The sequence below is a fragment of the Megalobrama amblycephala genome, linkage group LG24 (genome assembly GCF_018812025.1).
Source record: "Megalobrama amblycephala isolate DHTTF-2021 linkage group LG24, ASM1881202v1, whole genome shotgun sequence".
NCBI classification, from domain to species: Eukaryota; Metazoa; Chordata; class Actinopteri; order Cypriniformes; family Xenocyprididae; genus Megalobrama; species Megalobrama amblycephala.
The window spans coordinates 13,491,665-13,508,389 of NC_063067.1; the positions used below are offsets into that span (position 1 = coordinate 13,491,665).

A 16,725-nucleotide genomic window follows, 5' to 3' on the forward strand; every position below is an offset into this window, starting at 1 on the left:
AAGTGAAACGACCCAGAAACGGTGTTCCTTACTTCACGACTTAACAGGCGGAGAGGTTTGTTCTTGCGCGTCATTCAGGTTTGGTTGAGTTTCTGTTTATGTTCACTGATCAATGTTTATATGTGAATAAGAGCCTAAATTAAATCTATTCATCACAAAAAGCAATCAAGTCTTCAGAAAATTTGGACTAAACCACTGAATTCATATGGATTAGTTTTCCGATCAGGACTTTTTGAAGCGTCAAAGTTTCAGTTGTGTAGGCCGTCTATGGAGGGACAGAAAGCTTTCAGATTTCATCAAAAGGATCTTCATTTGTGTTCCAAAGATGAACGAAAGTCTTACAGGTTTGGAACAACATGAGGGTGAGTAATTAATTTTCATTTTTGGGTGAACTAACCCTTTAACCCTGTATAAGTTGTTACAACCCACCTCATCCCTGCCAGCCATTGTTTAGCTAGCCATATTAGCATAATGGTTTTAAAGTAGCAGGTTAAAATTGCATCACATTTTGCCTGAGAAACTACAATTTAATCTAATAAAAGTTAAATGATTTTATCTGCAAACGTTTAAGTAGGCCTACTAAACAAAATATAGTTTTGGCTAAAAACAACAACAACAAAAAACATTCTTACCATTACATAATGTGCCTTTTTCCAGCCTTGACATCCATTCTGGGAGGAAGTAGGTAAACACTGAAATAATCATAGGACTGCTTATCCCTGATTGGTGGAATTGGTGGTGTTACAACTCTCCCCTTGTCACTCACAACCATACCTGTTCTCTCCCTATAGTCTTAATTACTATATTAGTGGATGAAACAGGGGCTTAGTTGTCACTGGGAAGTTGTGGAAGTCCCATTCGCTGTCTCTCATTAACTACAAGGTATAAGTCAAAAGTCAATTACACATATGTGCATTTTCTCTAGCAGTGGTTTTGTATTTTTATGTAGGCCTTCATCACATGAGCAAATACATACCTGTCTCCAAAGCAAGACATGATAGACGAATAGTATATACGTCATCACACCAACTGGCGTTCAGCCGCTAACAGGGCTTGACCATAGGGCTTGACACTTGCGAGCATCGCGTCACTTCAAAAGCAAATAAAACCCATTATAATCACTGAAGCTGTCTACTCTATATACAGCACACAGATGCCCGTTCATTAAACAGCTCATTTGCGCATTTTTGTAAAAACCGAGCAGGAACAAGTGGGTGTTTTTTTTTAGGGGTCACCCTTCTGGTTTAAATTTAACTGAAAAGCCTATAATGATTTATAGCAGATTCAGCTGACAACTTATCCTGTATAGTGTGACAACATGCCCTACTATTGGGAAATAACAGTGAAATGTAGAAAAAAGACTTCACGATATGTGCCTAGAGTAATTGTAACTGTAAAAGAAAGGCTAAACCTACCATGAGAAATATACTTTGGAGTAAAAAGTGTGACAACTAGCACTAGTCTATGCTGTAACAATGCATAGGCTACAGATAATAATCTTAACTGTGTTTTGTTAAAAACTAAATAGGTCCACATTTATGGAAGTTGTCAGTTTATTGAAAACAAAACGGTAACCATTATGCACTGAAAGGAAAATGGAAACAAATACCTTTTTATAATGGCTCAGAGTACCTTTAAATTAAGAGAAATGGCAAAAATAAGCATTTAGGTTACATTCAGGTTATATCAATAAAAGACTTGCAGTACTATTAGCCCTAATGCTGCCAAAGTGCAATGACAAAATGCCTGGCCGCACATAAGATTAGTTACCGTTCAGATTGCACTAATGTTTATTGACCAGATCAGATGGAGAGGAATGATATGTCATTTAAACACAATTTATAGGAATGAGGAACTGAGAAATGGTTCACGTCCCATTAATCACATTCAACAAATATCACACAAAATTCTCAATGTAAAAAAATAAACAGGTTAAGCAAAAAGCACACATCTAATACAAAATATTCCCTCCATTAGACATCTGACACCAACAAACATCCACATATGAAGTATACAAATATAGCTACATGACGTTATTCTCACAGTTTCCAGATAGGGTGTGAAACCGCAAGTGCGTGATTTTATTTGTCCTGTGAAAGTCGGCTGGCACGGTCACAATCACATTACAAGTGAAATCCTGTGATTGTGAATGAACCATTGACCTGGAGAGCACCGGTAGCCCTGGCCTATGTGTCTGGCATCTCCACATCAGAGTTAAGGTTCAGTTCAGCGATGTTGTTATAGAGTGCCGGGTCAGGGCTGGTTTGAGCCTGTCTGTCCCGTGACTGGACCATTGCTTGGCGCAGACAAGAAATCCATTGCTGCTTATTGAAGGAGTCATTAGCCTGCAGGCTGTGGGATTGAGACTTGGAGCGGCCTGTGGTGCTCACACGGAAACAGTTCTTCACTGGGAACGGCAAAAGCAGAAAATGTGGAATTAGAATGAGATGAAAAAAGCAATTAGAAAGTCTCCAATCTCAAATAAAAGGGTCAAATAAACAATTCAAACTTTTAAACCATTGCATTCATTATAAAAGCAATAGTAAATAAAATAAAAAATCACTTTATAACCCTCTGGTGCTGTTCATTTGGGCCTCACGCTTGTGAGGTTATATACTTGTATATAGATATTATCAAAGGCTACTTTTGTCAAAGTTTTTTTTTTTTTTGAAATGTTGATTTAAAGTGTTAGTTTTTGCATTATGATTACAGTCAAACCTGAAGATTGTGCATTATTGATATGTTGCAATTGTGCATTTTGGATATGTTACAATGTCTCCCCTTCATTACTGCATGTGTGTACAGCATTTTGAATAAATTATTGATTTTATTTCACAATTTCTCAAAATTTGCTTTGTTACAGTCTCTGAAACAGAATCAGCACACTGTCACTTCTGCTCCCTCATGATATTTTTACCTGGTGGTTTTAAAATATCTTTATGTACTTTAGATAAGATATATATCACAGCTGTGGTTGGATAATCAAGTTTTTTATCACCTCTTTGAAGAAAATATTGCAATGTCTCATGTATCTCAGTCTTAAAAGTTGCTGTTAGATCACCTCTCAATTTAATGTAAAAAGATGAATTTCCAAGTTGTCGATAAAGTTCTTGATCATAATACTGAGTTTTATATTACACATCCCTTTCAACCAATCGATAGTATGATTCTAATGAAGGATTTAAATTTTTTGGTGGAATAAACGTGGATTTAGTATGCAAAACTCTAGAGTTGGTGAACTACTTTAACATTTTGAGGAGGGCAGATTCTTATTACGTTGTTCATGGAGAAATGAATGAAAAAAAAACAAAAACAACTTTTAAGTCATAACGTTCTAAAAAACTTCTGAAAATCTACAAAGACAGAATTCATTAGGATATGTTGTAGGAACAAAGGACAAACCTTTTTCAAGGGCTTGTGTGCCGATTCCTGTTTATTTTCAGTGAAGTGCTTTATCTGATCGAGCACCTGCCTAAAGTTTCTGGATGTTTTTGAATTTGTTAGTCTCACCAGTTAATTTCTGTGTGTATACATGTGTGGTATGTATGTGTTTGTGTGTGTCTGTTTTACATGCTTTGTTTAGAGTTTAACCCCTTCAATGCTGTGTGTTTTTTCCTGTATTGTGGCTGAATGATTGATATTATTTCACAACTTAGCAAGAATTTGCTCTGTTACAGTCACATCAGTTCATATGTGTGTGTGTGAGGTTGTGAAAGTATGTATGTGAATGAGTGTCATTTTCACTTTTGATGTTTTGAGTTTAACCCCTTCATTGCAGTTCTTTTTTTTTTTTTTTTTTTGGCAGATTTGTAGATTGTGACAACAAGAATATGCCGTTTTCATATTTTCCATTAATTGCCTATAGCAATCACTTTACAGCAAACAGAGACTGTTTTTTCAAGACCATTTAGCCTTTTCGAATCACGTCCCCAATTTATTGTGTGTTCATATAGGAAGTGGGACAAAAGTCACCAAGTTTCGTACTATTCTAATGGAGTAAAAAATAAAAAAATAAAACGGCAAAACATTTTGGCCAAAAATGAGGGTTACCAGAGGGTTAATACAAATTTAAATTTTCATTTTAAAAAACACAACAAAGGAAATAATGTAATAATATCATTTAAAAATATATCAGTTAATATTGAAAAATATAATAATTTAGGTATGTTGCCCGAAAAGAAATTAATTAGACACTGATGTCAAACTAAATAATAAAAAAATAATGTTTATTGATTTGAATCATATTATTGATTGCAAGCAAAATTGGTTAAAATATGGTTAATATTTTTATTATTTTTCTATTTATTTTTTTATTATTATTACAAGTGTAAGATGCAATGTCATTACTTTTATCATTGCCCGTAAAGGCCCCACGAAAGGATCCAGAACTGCTTGGCTCTCCATCGGGTAGGTCCTCCAGATGGAGGTGAGCAGCTGGGAGGGGCTGACGATACACCTGGAACTGGACCGGTCCTTCCCTGTCCTGTGCCACTGGTCGAGTCAAAACCAAAACCAGCTCAAAGAGGAACACATGCAGCTTCTACAGAGGAGAAAGGGGGAGTAGCATATAAGTGTGAACTGCGTTTAGTTATTAGACCTGCTGTGTTAATTCAAAAGCTCTTTTGTTAACAGATTACAATGTATGAGTTACCTGTCCTTTAGTACTCTTCAATTCACCATGACAGTACAAAAAACGAGAGGCCTGTATTTCTGAAACCCTCTGGCTGTCTTCTGAGTAGCACAGACCCCGTCTGTAAAACTGACACTCAGCCTCCCCAGTTTTAAGATTGACTTCTGTTATAATCCTTTGGATTAGATCCATCTGAGGTAACAAGAAATCAAAGAGTTACAACAGTTAGTTCTAGTCTTTGAATTTGATTGGTTGATCGGCATTCCTAAAATAGTCCAACAGCACTGGAAATTGTGTCACTCCACTTGTCCATGTTTGCGCATTGCTGAAAGACTGTCAGTCAGTGTATTAGCGGTGGGGATTTTTCAGTGACTCTTTTTGCTGGTTGCATTGTTACACCAGTAAGTGGAGAAGAAACACTCAATCGATTCATTTAAAGGTGCAGTAAGCAATTTCTGAGAAACACTGCTGAAATTTATATCAACATCTAAACAAACAATGAATATTGTTAGACATCTGTTTTGTGTTTGCTGAAAAAATGATTGTACATAGTCCTGGCTGTGTAAATAGGAGAAAAAACAAAGTGTATTGTACCAGTCTTTCTTTTGTAGAAAGACTGTAGAAAGAGAGATGGCTGAAATATTACCAAAGAATGTTGCTTTGTTTCTGCTCGATACGTGAGTAACATTGGTCGTTGCTATGTTTCACAGAACCAAGATACGCTGTTGTATGCTGCTGTTGTTGTTGAATCACAGCTGATTCATCCATACTTGCTCGAGCTGTCTGATAGTTGCCTGTATTGCATAGTGCATTTGTTATTTTGGGGGCGGAGCAATTAAGGAAGGGGTATGCCTGTTAGGGTGTCGATTTTTATTATCAAAAGTGTTTCTCAGAAAGATTACTGCACAGTTAAAAACACTGATTCATTTAGAAACTAAACTAGTGTTATTTAAGTATTATTCATATAGTATTATAGTATTTAATAACATTTTGAATTAACATTTACATTAAGTAGTTAAAAAAAGAGTAAAAAAATCTCAATTTAGCTTTAATTTATTTTTATTTCCGCTTTAGTAATTTTAGTGCTTCAACTTGATTTTTTTATTTCAGTTAGTTGCAAAGGCAACATTTCTAATTTAAATTTTTTTTTTAAGTTTTTCATCTGTTATTTGTTTAATTTTATTTCAGCTTCATTTATTTTTAAAAGTTTTCATTTTAGTAAACAATAGCTCTGAACTAAAAAAATCTAATTCTGACTGAATTCAAGTTGCATACTTGCATACTACTCTTACAATTTCTCTCATATATTTATATGGCACAAATAGTAAGAATATGCTGGTATGCTATTTCAAATTCAGCCACTGGCTTTAAGCGTGAATCATTAAATCAATCACTCAACCAATTTGTTCAAAACACTGATTCATATCCAACAGGGCCTGGCATAGCATTTTTATTGGCCACAATTTTGACATTGATACCATGGGGAAAAACTGCCATATAGATATTTTTAGGTATATTAGGCTGCTGTCACTTTAAGGGCGATTTCACACAGCACGCGTCAGTAGAGCGTAAGCAGCGCATATTTTTTTCGGTGTCCATATTAACAGATGAGAGCATTCACACTGAAAGCAGAGGCTGCGCGGCAGCGCGTAGCAGAGCAGAAGCAGCAGTGCCGCGATCGTTTCGGCGCTGGGTCTATTTTTGCTGCGCTGCTAACGCTCAATTAAAGTGAAAGTACACTTTTGATGGACAAAATAAATATGATTTCACACAAAAAGTGCTCAAAATGCACAGAATAAGCATATCTAGTGTGTTTTAACAAGAATTGTAGTATGTCGGGAAAGAATATTAATATTAAAAAATATTTATAGAAGATTTACTCATTTAAAGGTGTCCTAGAACCAGTTTTTAAAAGATGTAATATAAGTCTAAGGTGTCCCCTGAATGTGTCTGTGAAGTTTCAGCTCAAAATACCCCATAGATTTTTTTTTTATTAATTTTTTTTAACTGCCTATTTTGGGGCATCATTAACTATGCACCGATTCAGGCTGCGGCCCCTTTAAATCGCGTGCTCCCTCTCGCAAACTCTTGTTATTCAACTATGCCAAGGTAAATTCAATTTTTGATTCTAGGGCACCTTTAAACTTGTTTTTAATTATTCAGTTTGGGTTATCATAAAAAACTAAAGTAAACTAGCCAAAAAATATGATATATAAACATTATTTTAGTTATTACACAGACAGCTATAGGATCTAGCATACACAAATTAAACCAGAGTTTGCTGTCTTATTAACATGCACGCAGCAGATGATGTAAAACACAAAGCTTTATTGGTAATTACCTCATTCATGTGCAGCAATGGTTAACACAAGGCTTTTAAGACTTTCAAGACTATCAAGCTTATAAATTACCAGCTTATAAAAACAAACCGGCCTAAGACCTGAAGCACTGATCCATTATACTGTTACAAGTGCATTATCTTTCTCAACTGTTTATGTTCACTTAAAACATAACTGACTGTGTTTACGTCAATACTTGCCAAGACTGGCATTATGGCATTATTTTTTGTGTATTTGACTGTTTAAGTGCAATAAGCAGCAAAAAATAACTCAATTTAGTACTGAGAGGCGGCTTTATGTGCGCGTACTTTGGCTGAGAGCACAAAATCTGCGGGAATGAGTAAAATTATGCGCAATCCCACGCCAAAATTCAAGCCCTGTAACACCAATAATATTCATCCAGATCAATTGAAATGAGTGATTGAGGGAAGGGAGGTTTGTGTGTCAACTCGCTGTCGGAGAGATGAGAGAGCGAGAAAGTGCAGCTTGTATCGTGTATCTATTCTGTGGAAAATTAGTATTGGTGTTTCAGATATTTTAGTGTTGATATGTATCGGAAAATCTCTATTTTTGACAACACTACATTACACTTAGTTTATTATTTCAGATGCCTTTTTAAAAGACTACAATTGAAAAATGTATTAAATATAAAATTCAACCTGCCAAAGTGGCTAGAAGGAGTGACCGCGTTACACTTTTGGGTGGTGTTAATGTCAAGCCCTGATATCCAACGTAAGTTTGTATGTGGAAGCATCTAAACTCACAGCCAGAGGCAACACTTCCTCATCCGGATGGTCAGGTGGAGTGCTCTTCTGGATTTCCTTTAACAGCAGAGGATATTTCACCAGTCTGCTGCGGGGCAAGTCCAGAAAGTTCCACAGGTCCAGCTTTCTGCTGAAGGATGACTCCTGGCACAGCCGCAAGAAATGTTCAACCCGCCGGTCCTGTTTCTTTTGATCGAGCAGAGCTTTTGCTCCAACCTGGTTACAGCAGTATGTGATGTACGCCTCCAGACAGGGAAACTATGAAAGGAGAGCAAAGAGCTTATAACACCTCAGATGTTCTCATGAAGTCATGTGGGTGAACTTGAATGTGGGTCAATAATAATAGAGGCAAAAATGTTTTAAGAATGAATTATGGACTATAAAAAATATTTTGTTATTATCTAGGCTTTCTAATGTTAGACTGACCCAATCCATCATGGTCGGGCCGACCTCCTGCACAGTCTTCTCTGCTCCACGTAGATTTTCAAGACGAGCTAAAAGATCTGAACGCACAGGCAAATAGTAGTGAATACATCATTACGCTTCAAAGAGACACCTACAAAGAGTTCACTGACATTTACCTTCATGAAGGGGTATTAAAGAATCAAGGGTTCCAAATATCTGTCCCAGCTCGCTTTCTGTCATGATGTCTAATTTCAACATCGGTTCATAGTACACCTGCGAGGACAGTTGAAATTAAAATCTCTTATATAAATCCATCCCATAAAGACAAACCTGTTGAATTCTGGACAAACCTTTTTCACAAGACTAAGATCCTCAATGAGCTGTTTCTCTCCCTGAGTTAACTCATAGATTACCTGCGGGTGAAGAAAATAAATGGTTAAATGAGACTCAAATAAGGGTTAAAAGTGTACAGGTAGCTCTCATGAGGCCTTGTAGAAGACACCGCAAACACACACACATTTAAAACTCTGCTAGTGTCACAAGTTACCAGTCAGTTTTGCCAGTGCTCATTGCTACTGTGTGGTAGAGCTAGTTTCTTTTAGAGGAAATTCTGACACTGAAATAGAGAACATGGCCTCATATACCAGCTCACTTCCTGTTTCACAACTAAGGTAGTGAAGACAGGGTTGGGCAGCTGAAAGCTCTTTAAAAAGGTATTAAGGTACATGAGCCAAAACTACTAGTTTGAATCTTTTAATTAAAGCCCCAGCATGAGAATGTAACTTTAAGTAAGAGTTGAATTAATCATGCAAATACATTTAGAGTATGAAGCATTCCTTTGTGTTGTGGCTTTAATTCAAGCAGCTTTACCGCACCTCTTGTCGCTTGATCTCTTTGGTACTGAGCTCGTGGCTCAGACTGTCCACTGTATCACTCCATAGCTGGCTGCTCCGCCGCCGTGGAAATGAAGAGGCCTTCTGACGCGTTCTTATTGGCATTGGGGGCAATGGCCGGGCCTCTGTCCGGAAACTGATTGAACGCTGAGCAAACAAAACAAATATTCATATATTCACACACACACACACACACACACTCATATATATATTATACATAAAATTGATATAATTTATATTTTCATGGAATGTATAAAAACAGATCTAAATAAAAAGGACTGAAATATATATATATATAAAAAAAAAAAAAAGTATTTTTTGTTTGTTTTTGAAAGAAGTCTCTTATGCTCACTAAGGCTGCATTTATTTAATCGCAAATAAAGTAAAACAGTAATATTGCTCATAGCTTTTGTAACAGTATATACTACTGTTCAAAAAATTGGGGTCAGTAAGATTCATCAAGGATACATTAAATTGATCAAAAGTGACAGTAAAGACATTTATAATTTTACAAGAGATTTCTATTTCAGATCAGTGCTGTTCTTTTGAACTTTCTATTTATCAAAGAAAATTGTACACAACTGTTTTCAGAATTTTGATAATAATCAGAAATGTTTCTTAAGAACCAAATCAGCATATTAGAATGATTTCTGAATGATCATGTGACACTGAAAACTGGAGTAATGATGCTGAAATAATGTAGGAATAAATTGCATTATAACATATATTTAAACAGAAAACAATTGTTTTAAATTGCAAAAATATTTCACAATTTTTACTGTATTTTTGTTCAAATAAATGCAGCCTTAGTGAACAAAAGAGACTTAAAAAAGTCTTACTAATTCCAAACTTTTGAAAGGCAGTGTATATGTGTGAGACAGAGAGTGTGTAAAACTGAAATCATATATATTCATGTACATTAAAAATATAAATATATATACAGTACAGTCCAAAAGTTTGGAACCACTAAGATTTTTAATGTTTTTAAAAGAAGTTTCGTCTGCTCACCAAGGCTACATTTATTTAATTAAAAATACAGTAAAAAACAGTAATATTGTGAAATATTATTACAATTTAAAATAACTGTGTACTATTTAAATATATTTGACAAAGTAATTTATTCCTGTGATGCAAAGCTGAATTTTCAGCATCGTTACTCCAGTCTTCAGTGTCACATGATCCTTCAGAAATCATTCTAATATGCTGATTTGCTGCTCAATAAACATTTATGATTATTTTCAATGTTGAAAACAGTTGTGTACTTTTTTTTCAGGATTCCTTGATGAATAGAAAGTTCAAAAGAACAGCATTTATCTGAAATACAAAGCTTCTGTAGCATTATACACTACCGTTCAAAAGTTTGGGGTCAGTAAGAATTTTTATTTTTATTTTTTTGAAAAGAAATTAAAGAAATGAATACTTTTATTCAGCAAGGATGCATTAAATCAATCAAAAGTGGCAGTAAAGACATTTATAATGTTACAAAAGATTAGATTTCAGATAAACACTGTTCTTTTGAACTTTCTATTCATCAAATAATCCTGAAAAAAAATATTGTACACAAATATTTTGTACAATTGTACACATTAAATGTTTCTTGAGCAGCAGATCAGCATATTAGAATGATTTCTGAAGGATCATGTGACACTGAAGACTGGAGTAATGATGCTGAAAATTCAACTTTGCCATCACAGGAATAAATTACTTTGTGAAATATATTCAAATAGAAAACAGTTATTTTAAATTGTAAGAATATTTCACAATATTACTGTTTTTACTGTATTTTTAATTAAATAAATGTAGCCTTGGTGAGCAGATGAAACTTCTTTTAAAAACATTAAAAATCTTAGTGGTTCCAAACTTTTGGACTGTACTGTATATGAAAATGATATATAAAAGTTATATAACCCCCCCCCCCCTCCAAAAAAATAAATAAATAAATAAATAATAAAAAAAATATATATATATATTTTTTTATATACATATTATATAAATATAATATATTATATACAGTCAAACCAAAAATTATTCAGACATTTTTGATATATTTTTACTAGTAGGTGCAGGACACTATAGTTCATTTATGTAAGTAAGTGAGGATAGCAAAATAAAGTAAACTGTGACATATTATACCCAAAAATTCTTCATACAGTGGACTACTAGTAAAATAAAATAATTAATTAATAAATATTTGGAACCAAAAATTATTCAAACACTTTGACCTGACCATGTTTTGCTTAAGTATTATCTAAGATTAATTTTTTTCTGACACAGTTTAACTCTGAGATCTTGTCATATTTTATTACCATTTTTTAAAACTTTAGTGAATAAACTGTATTAATGAATGAAATGTTCAAGGTGTCTGAATACATTTTGGTTTGACTGTATATATTTAAATATAAATGTACCATATATGTAATTTATTCATTTAAATACATTTATAATATCTACCTTATGTTACATATGTACTTTATTGATTTAAAAAATATATAATACCTAGCAAACTCCTAAAAAAAAACCTAGCAAAATGTAGTTCTCGTTGTTATTGCCGATGATAGTTAAACTAAAAATGGTTTAAACATTTTGGCTAAATAAGATGGATGACAAAAGCTGAGTGTCTTCATAACTCACCTGTATGGACTGGCCCAAGCGTTTCAGTGCAGGGGTCTTCACCGGTGTTATGATACCAGTGACTGAAGCACTTTTGTCTACTGGTTTGACTCTTTTGTTACATGGACCCTAATATGAGGCCAGCAGCAGAGAATGAGGGTCACGGTTAAAATTTACATGTTTACATGGACCATAAAAATGTCATTCACTGAAACTGAGAAAGTTAACCGACACAGCTTTCTCAGATTTTGATTGTGATGTTTTGACTACTATGAAGGCTGACGGATCATTTCTGTGTTCAGCAGAAAGGTACTAGGAACAAAGATGCATGTTAATTTCTGTACCTCAGAATCTTGTATGTGGTCACTGATGGGAAAGTCATCGTCTTCCTGAAAGAGACGTGAAGTATAGCACAGATGTCAGCACGAGAATATAACCACAACCAATTAGATGAAAGCAGTAAACATATACGCTATAGATAAAGTATGTATATGTATATATCCAAATATCTAAACATCAGTAAATACAGCAGTATCAGTATAAGAGAACAATGACATGCATTTGCTTTCACACAGAGTGGGTGTTTCTTCAGCTACATGCATTTTTGATTAAAACTTTTTTTTTTTTTTGCTATACGAAGGTGGATTTTTTTTAAAAAAAATTTCATAATTTGTTTTTGCTTGATTTGACAGTTTGAACCAGATTTCAGTTGTGAAATAAATCATAAAATTCATTTTAAAAACCATAATAATCTAAAAAATGAATAATGATAAATGTATTGTCTTTATATCAATATCTTAATACCTTTAGACAAATTACGATTTAATTTCCACAGCAAAAATGAATTATCAAAATATATAGTTATATCAAAAAAAAATATTTTGTTACCAAGAAGATGACAACGTCAGTGAAGAGCTCAATATGAAAAATGAACCACGCATTGTGTGAAGATAAGTTAGAAAAATCAAGATATATATATCACAGAATTTTCATGTGCGTCATTTCCAATAAAGCTGTAATTTTGCCAAATTATTCCAAACGTGTGAAATATGGTGTGTTTTTATGATATATTAAATTCTAGCTAAAAAATTATCCTCTGACACAAAAACTGGGCCTTTCAGCCACATCATTTCCACCACAGAATATGATTAGCCCCAATTTAGAAAACACATAGTTCTGGTCCTAGATGCTAATTGGTCAATACAAAATTCAAGCCACCTTACATTAACAGTTTTTACTTGTTCACCACACCGCTGCACAGCTTCCACATCCAATCTTTTGATTTTTATCGATAATTAAGTATGTTTTCAGAGAGATTATTTTTTATAAGTCCACAGAGTCAAAAATGCAGGTAGTTGAAGAAACCCAATGCCAACTGCAAGTGAGACTTCTGTCACTCAGAGTGTGTGCATGTAGCAGAATGAGACAGGAAACTGAGTTGTAAAACTTTTTTCCTGTCAGCCTTTTTCTCAGCTGAGAACAAGTTGCTTAATTCTTTTACTGTAGCCTTCCTTCAATTCTATAAAAAAAAAAAATGGCTATGAATTATGAATGCTCTATTCTCTAGATGCCTTGTGTAACAGACCAGGAAAACCATTGATTGTTATGAAGTCACCTGGTCTGTCTTAACAAGTTTCCGGTGTAGAGCACAAACAAGCAGACCACTTTCACCACATTACACTCCCCAATCGATGGCCATTAAATGTCATAAATAATCAATTATTAAGTTAAAGCTTATAGGGAGGAGCTTTAACCTTTGAGTAGATCATCTTTAGATCACCTCAAGACAGCCTAACAGGAAACACTGCGGCTTTTTTGTAACAGATGCTCAAATTATCACATTCAAACATCCAGTATATTCCATTTCAGAAATGTTTTTCAACAGACATGTTGTATCTAATATCATAGACAACAACTTACACAGTCCTCCAAGATTCGGGCTGAATTCTCAGCATCACTACTTGGGTCTTGTTTTCTTTTCTTCTGCTCAGAAAACCAACAGATAACACATTGGTTTCCCTCAAAGGAACAAGACCTACAGTGCAAGGTCTGTCCAACAAAATTTTTTGTAGAAGATTTATGCCCGAAACAAATCTTACCCCTGCGTAATCTGATAAGTTGGCGCATGTGAGGAGTCTGTCTCTAGATACAGGAGACCTGAAAAAGTCATATAAAAAGAAGTGGTATTGTGACACTGAAAAGACAATCTTAGAAAATATAATGCAAATATTATCTTTTTTAGTCTTTAGTATATGGACTTTAGACTAAAGTGAATTTATAGGGCACAACAGTCAATCAGAATGATATTTAGGCACCAAAACGTCTTAGTTTAAGTAACTATTGATGATCTGTGAAAAAAAAAAAAAAAAAAAGTCATACCAGGAAGGTGGTGAATCAACCTCCGTCTCTTCAGGCTCCATATTTTCCTCTCTCATAGCATCTTCAGATGTGCTTATGAAAAGAAACGCCGGTAAATAAAAGAGTATTAGGTTAAAAATCAGACCATAAATCTTAGAAGCACCTGTTCCAACTTTTCAAAGAAAAGACAAAAAACTTAATGTGCACTCTCTTCCAGCCCTCCCCTCTTCCTCTTACACTTGCATGTCTGAAACCACATCCTGTGCAAGAAAAAAATGTGTACTTCCTGTTGTCAGGCAGAACGAAGCCAAACCACCAGTCTTTAACGTCTCTGTGACAGATCCTTGGTTCTCTGTGTAATTACGCCAGTCATACATAACGCCATCACTGAAGAGGACGGAAGCTAAACCAAATCTTCTGACCCATTTCTGAAAATGATACAGTCAGTGGCGTCTACTGCTCAGTTGATTAGATCATGACACGACAGAGATATGTGACAAAGATCCTCACGTGTCATAAATTGGGCTTTTCTTGAAGCATGTCAGGAAGAAAGTGTTTTTCAAAAAAAGAATTCACAAGAAATGAAGGCCTATTTTCAACAATGTTCTTTGAGAACCTTTAGAAAACATTGATGGTCAAAGTATATATTATATGAGCAGTTTCTATTCTTATTCACTTAAATGAGGTTTGAACATTTTTGTAGCCCTGAAAATTTAAAACCCTAATCCTTCTCATTTCATTATTTCCTAGCAACAACTTTAAATAAAATAATAAAAACAGAATTAGTTAACATGGTTGCAAATTTAGACTAAATTTATTCAGAAAAGGCCAAAATGTTAGTTTTTAATTGTTCAACTCACATTTCTCTTAGCGTTGCACCACTGAAGACGTTGATGAGTAACTGTCCTTTATCATACTTGATAGACAATGAAGTTATGAGTTATTGAGTTATTATGAGTTATAATGAGTTATTATGTTGAAATAACGAATTAATATCTTGAAATAACGAGATATCATGTCGTTATAACGACTTAATATCTTGAAATAACGAGATATTATGTCGTTATAACGACTTAATATCTTGAAATAACGAGATATTATGTCGTTATAACGACTTATGTTGAAATAACGAGATATTATGTCGTTATAACGACTTAATATCTTGAAATAACGAGATATTATGTCGTTATAACGACTTATGTTGAAATAACGAGATATTGTCGTTATAACGACATGTTGAAATAACGAGATGTCGTTATAACGACTTATGTTGAAATAACGAGATATGTCGTTATAACGACTTAATATCTTGAAATAACGAGATATTATGTTGAAATAATGACTTAATATCTTGAAATAATGAGATATTATGTCGTTATAACGACTTATGTTGAAATAACGAGATATGTCGTTATAACGACTTATCATGTTGAAATAACGAGATATTATGTCGTTATAACGACTTATGTTGAAATAACGAGATATGTCGTTATAGCGACTTATGTTGAAATAACGAGATATGTCGTTATAACGACTAATGTTGAAATAACGAGATATTATGTCGTTATAACAACTTATGTTGAAATAACGAGATATGCCGTTATAATTACTTAATATCTTGAAATAATGAGATATTATGTTGAAATAACGACTTAATATCTTGAAATAACGAGATATTGTCGTTATAACGACTTAATATCTTGAAATAACGAGATATTATGTCGTTATAACGACTTATGTTGAAATAACGAGATATTATGTCATTATAACGACTTATGTTGAAATAACGAGATATTATGTTGTTATAACAACTTATGTTGAAATAACGAGATATTATGTCGTTATAACGACTTATGTTGAAATAACGAGATATTATGTCGTTATAACGACTTATGTTGAAATAACGAGATATTATGTCGTTATAACGACTTATGTTGAAATAACGAGATATGTCGTTATAACGACTTATGTTGAAATAACGAGATATGTAGTTATAATGACTTATGTTGAAATAACGACTTAATATGTCGAAATAACGAGATAAGTTTTCGGGGTTTTTTTCCCTCCCAAACAAGTTTTTTTTTTTTTTTTCACCATGTGGTTCAGGGCTTCCGTAGTTTTAACCTTCTAGTGCTGTTTGGTAATTTTTGACCGTTTTTTTTTTTTTTTTTAGAAATGTTTTACTTCATCAGAATGGTACGAAACTTGGTAAAGGTTTTGGCACTTGCTATGTGAAAACACACAAAAACATGGACATGATTCAGAAAGGTTCATTTGTCCTGGAAAAAATAGTCACACCTGTACTGTTCGCAGTCAAAAATGGCCTCATTGGAAATGAATGGGAAGTGAATTATCTAGTGGAAACGTTTGGTACTGCGTCCAAACAAAATCTTACTGAAAGCTCATTTTTTGAGATGTCAAACACAAATTTGGAACACAACTTTAGATTTATAGCTTTGATTTTCTCACAGATTTAGACTAAAACATGTTTTGGAAAATATATATTTCATACACAATTTAAAAATAGTATTTAATGCATTTTTCATAAACTTCTACAACTTTCTTTTTTCTTTTGTTTTAAACTTTTTTTTTCCAAGGGTCTTCTATAAAAAGAGACCAAACTAAAGTCTGTGCTCCAAAGCAATCAGTATTTATGACAGTTTCGTTTTCAGGTCTATGCTCAAAAAGTGAATAACAGGTGATAAATGGATCACAACTATTACATA

At 33.8% G+C, this 16,725-nt stretch overlaps 1 protein-coding gene across 2 annotated transcripts; it reads right to left on the minus strand.

Annotated features, from left to right (window-relative positions):
* Positions 1 to 1,535: 1,535 nt before the first annotated feature.
* On the minus strand, positions 1,536 to 14,429 carry arhgef3l (Rho guanine nucleotide exchange factor (GEF) 3, like). 2 transcript variants are annotated; one of them, XM_048178402.1, is made up of 13 exons: positions 14,021 to 14,426; positions 13,741 to 13,798; positions 13,562 to 13,624; positions 11,986 to 12,030; positions 11,663 to 11,770; positions 9,014 to 9,178; positions 8,489 to 8,551; positions 8,315 to 8,411; positions 8,160 to 8,236; positions 7,734 to 7,991; positions 4,652 to 4,822; positions 4,348 to 4,540; positions 1,536 to 2,407 (listed from the first exon to the last, which is right to left on the minus strand). In XM_048178402.1, the coding sequence occupies exons 1-13, from the start codon at positions 14,074 to 14,076 to the stop codon at positions 2,187 to 2,189; spliced, it is 1,575 nt and encodes a 524-aa protein (XP_048034359.1). In that variant the 5' UTR covers positions 14,077 to 14,426; the 3' UTR covers positions 1,536 to 2,186. The 2 variants fall into 2 exon arrangements, with proteins under 2 accessions (XP_048034359.1, XP_048034360.1); XM_048178403.1 differs by lacking the exon at positions 13,562 to 13,624 and having other exon boundaries at positions 14,021 to 14,429.
* Positions 14,430 to 16,725: the final 2,296 nt, after the last annotated feature.

What these genes read in the sequence shown, in the direction of transcription:
- arhgef3l (XM_048178402.1), bottom strand. Translation starts at nt 14,076, where the DNA reads ATGAGAGAGGAAAATATGGAGCCTGAAGAGACGGAGGTTGATTCACCA. An exon ending in CCCGAATCTTGGAGGACTGT is followed by an intron (nt 12,031 to 13,561) that starts GTAAGTTGTTGT and finishes CGTCTCTTTCAG; the next exon opens with GAAGACGATGACTTTCCCAT. An exon ending in ACCACATACAAGATTCTGAG is followed by an intron (nt 11,771 to 11,985) that starts GTACAGAAATTA and finishes GCCTCATATTAG; the next exon opens with GGTCCATGTAACAAAAGAGT.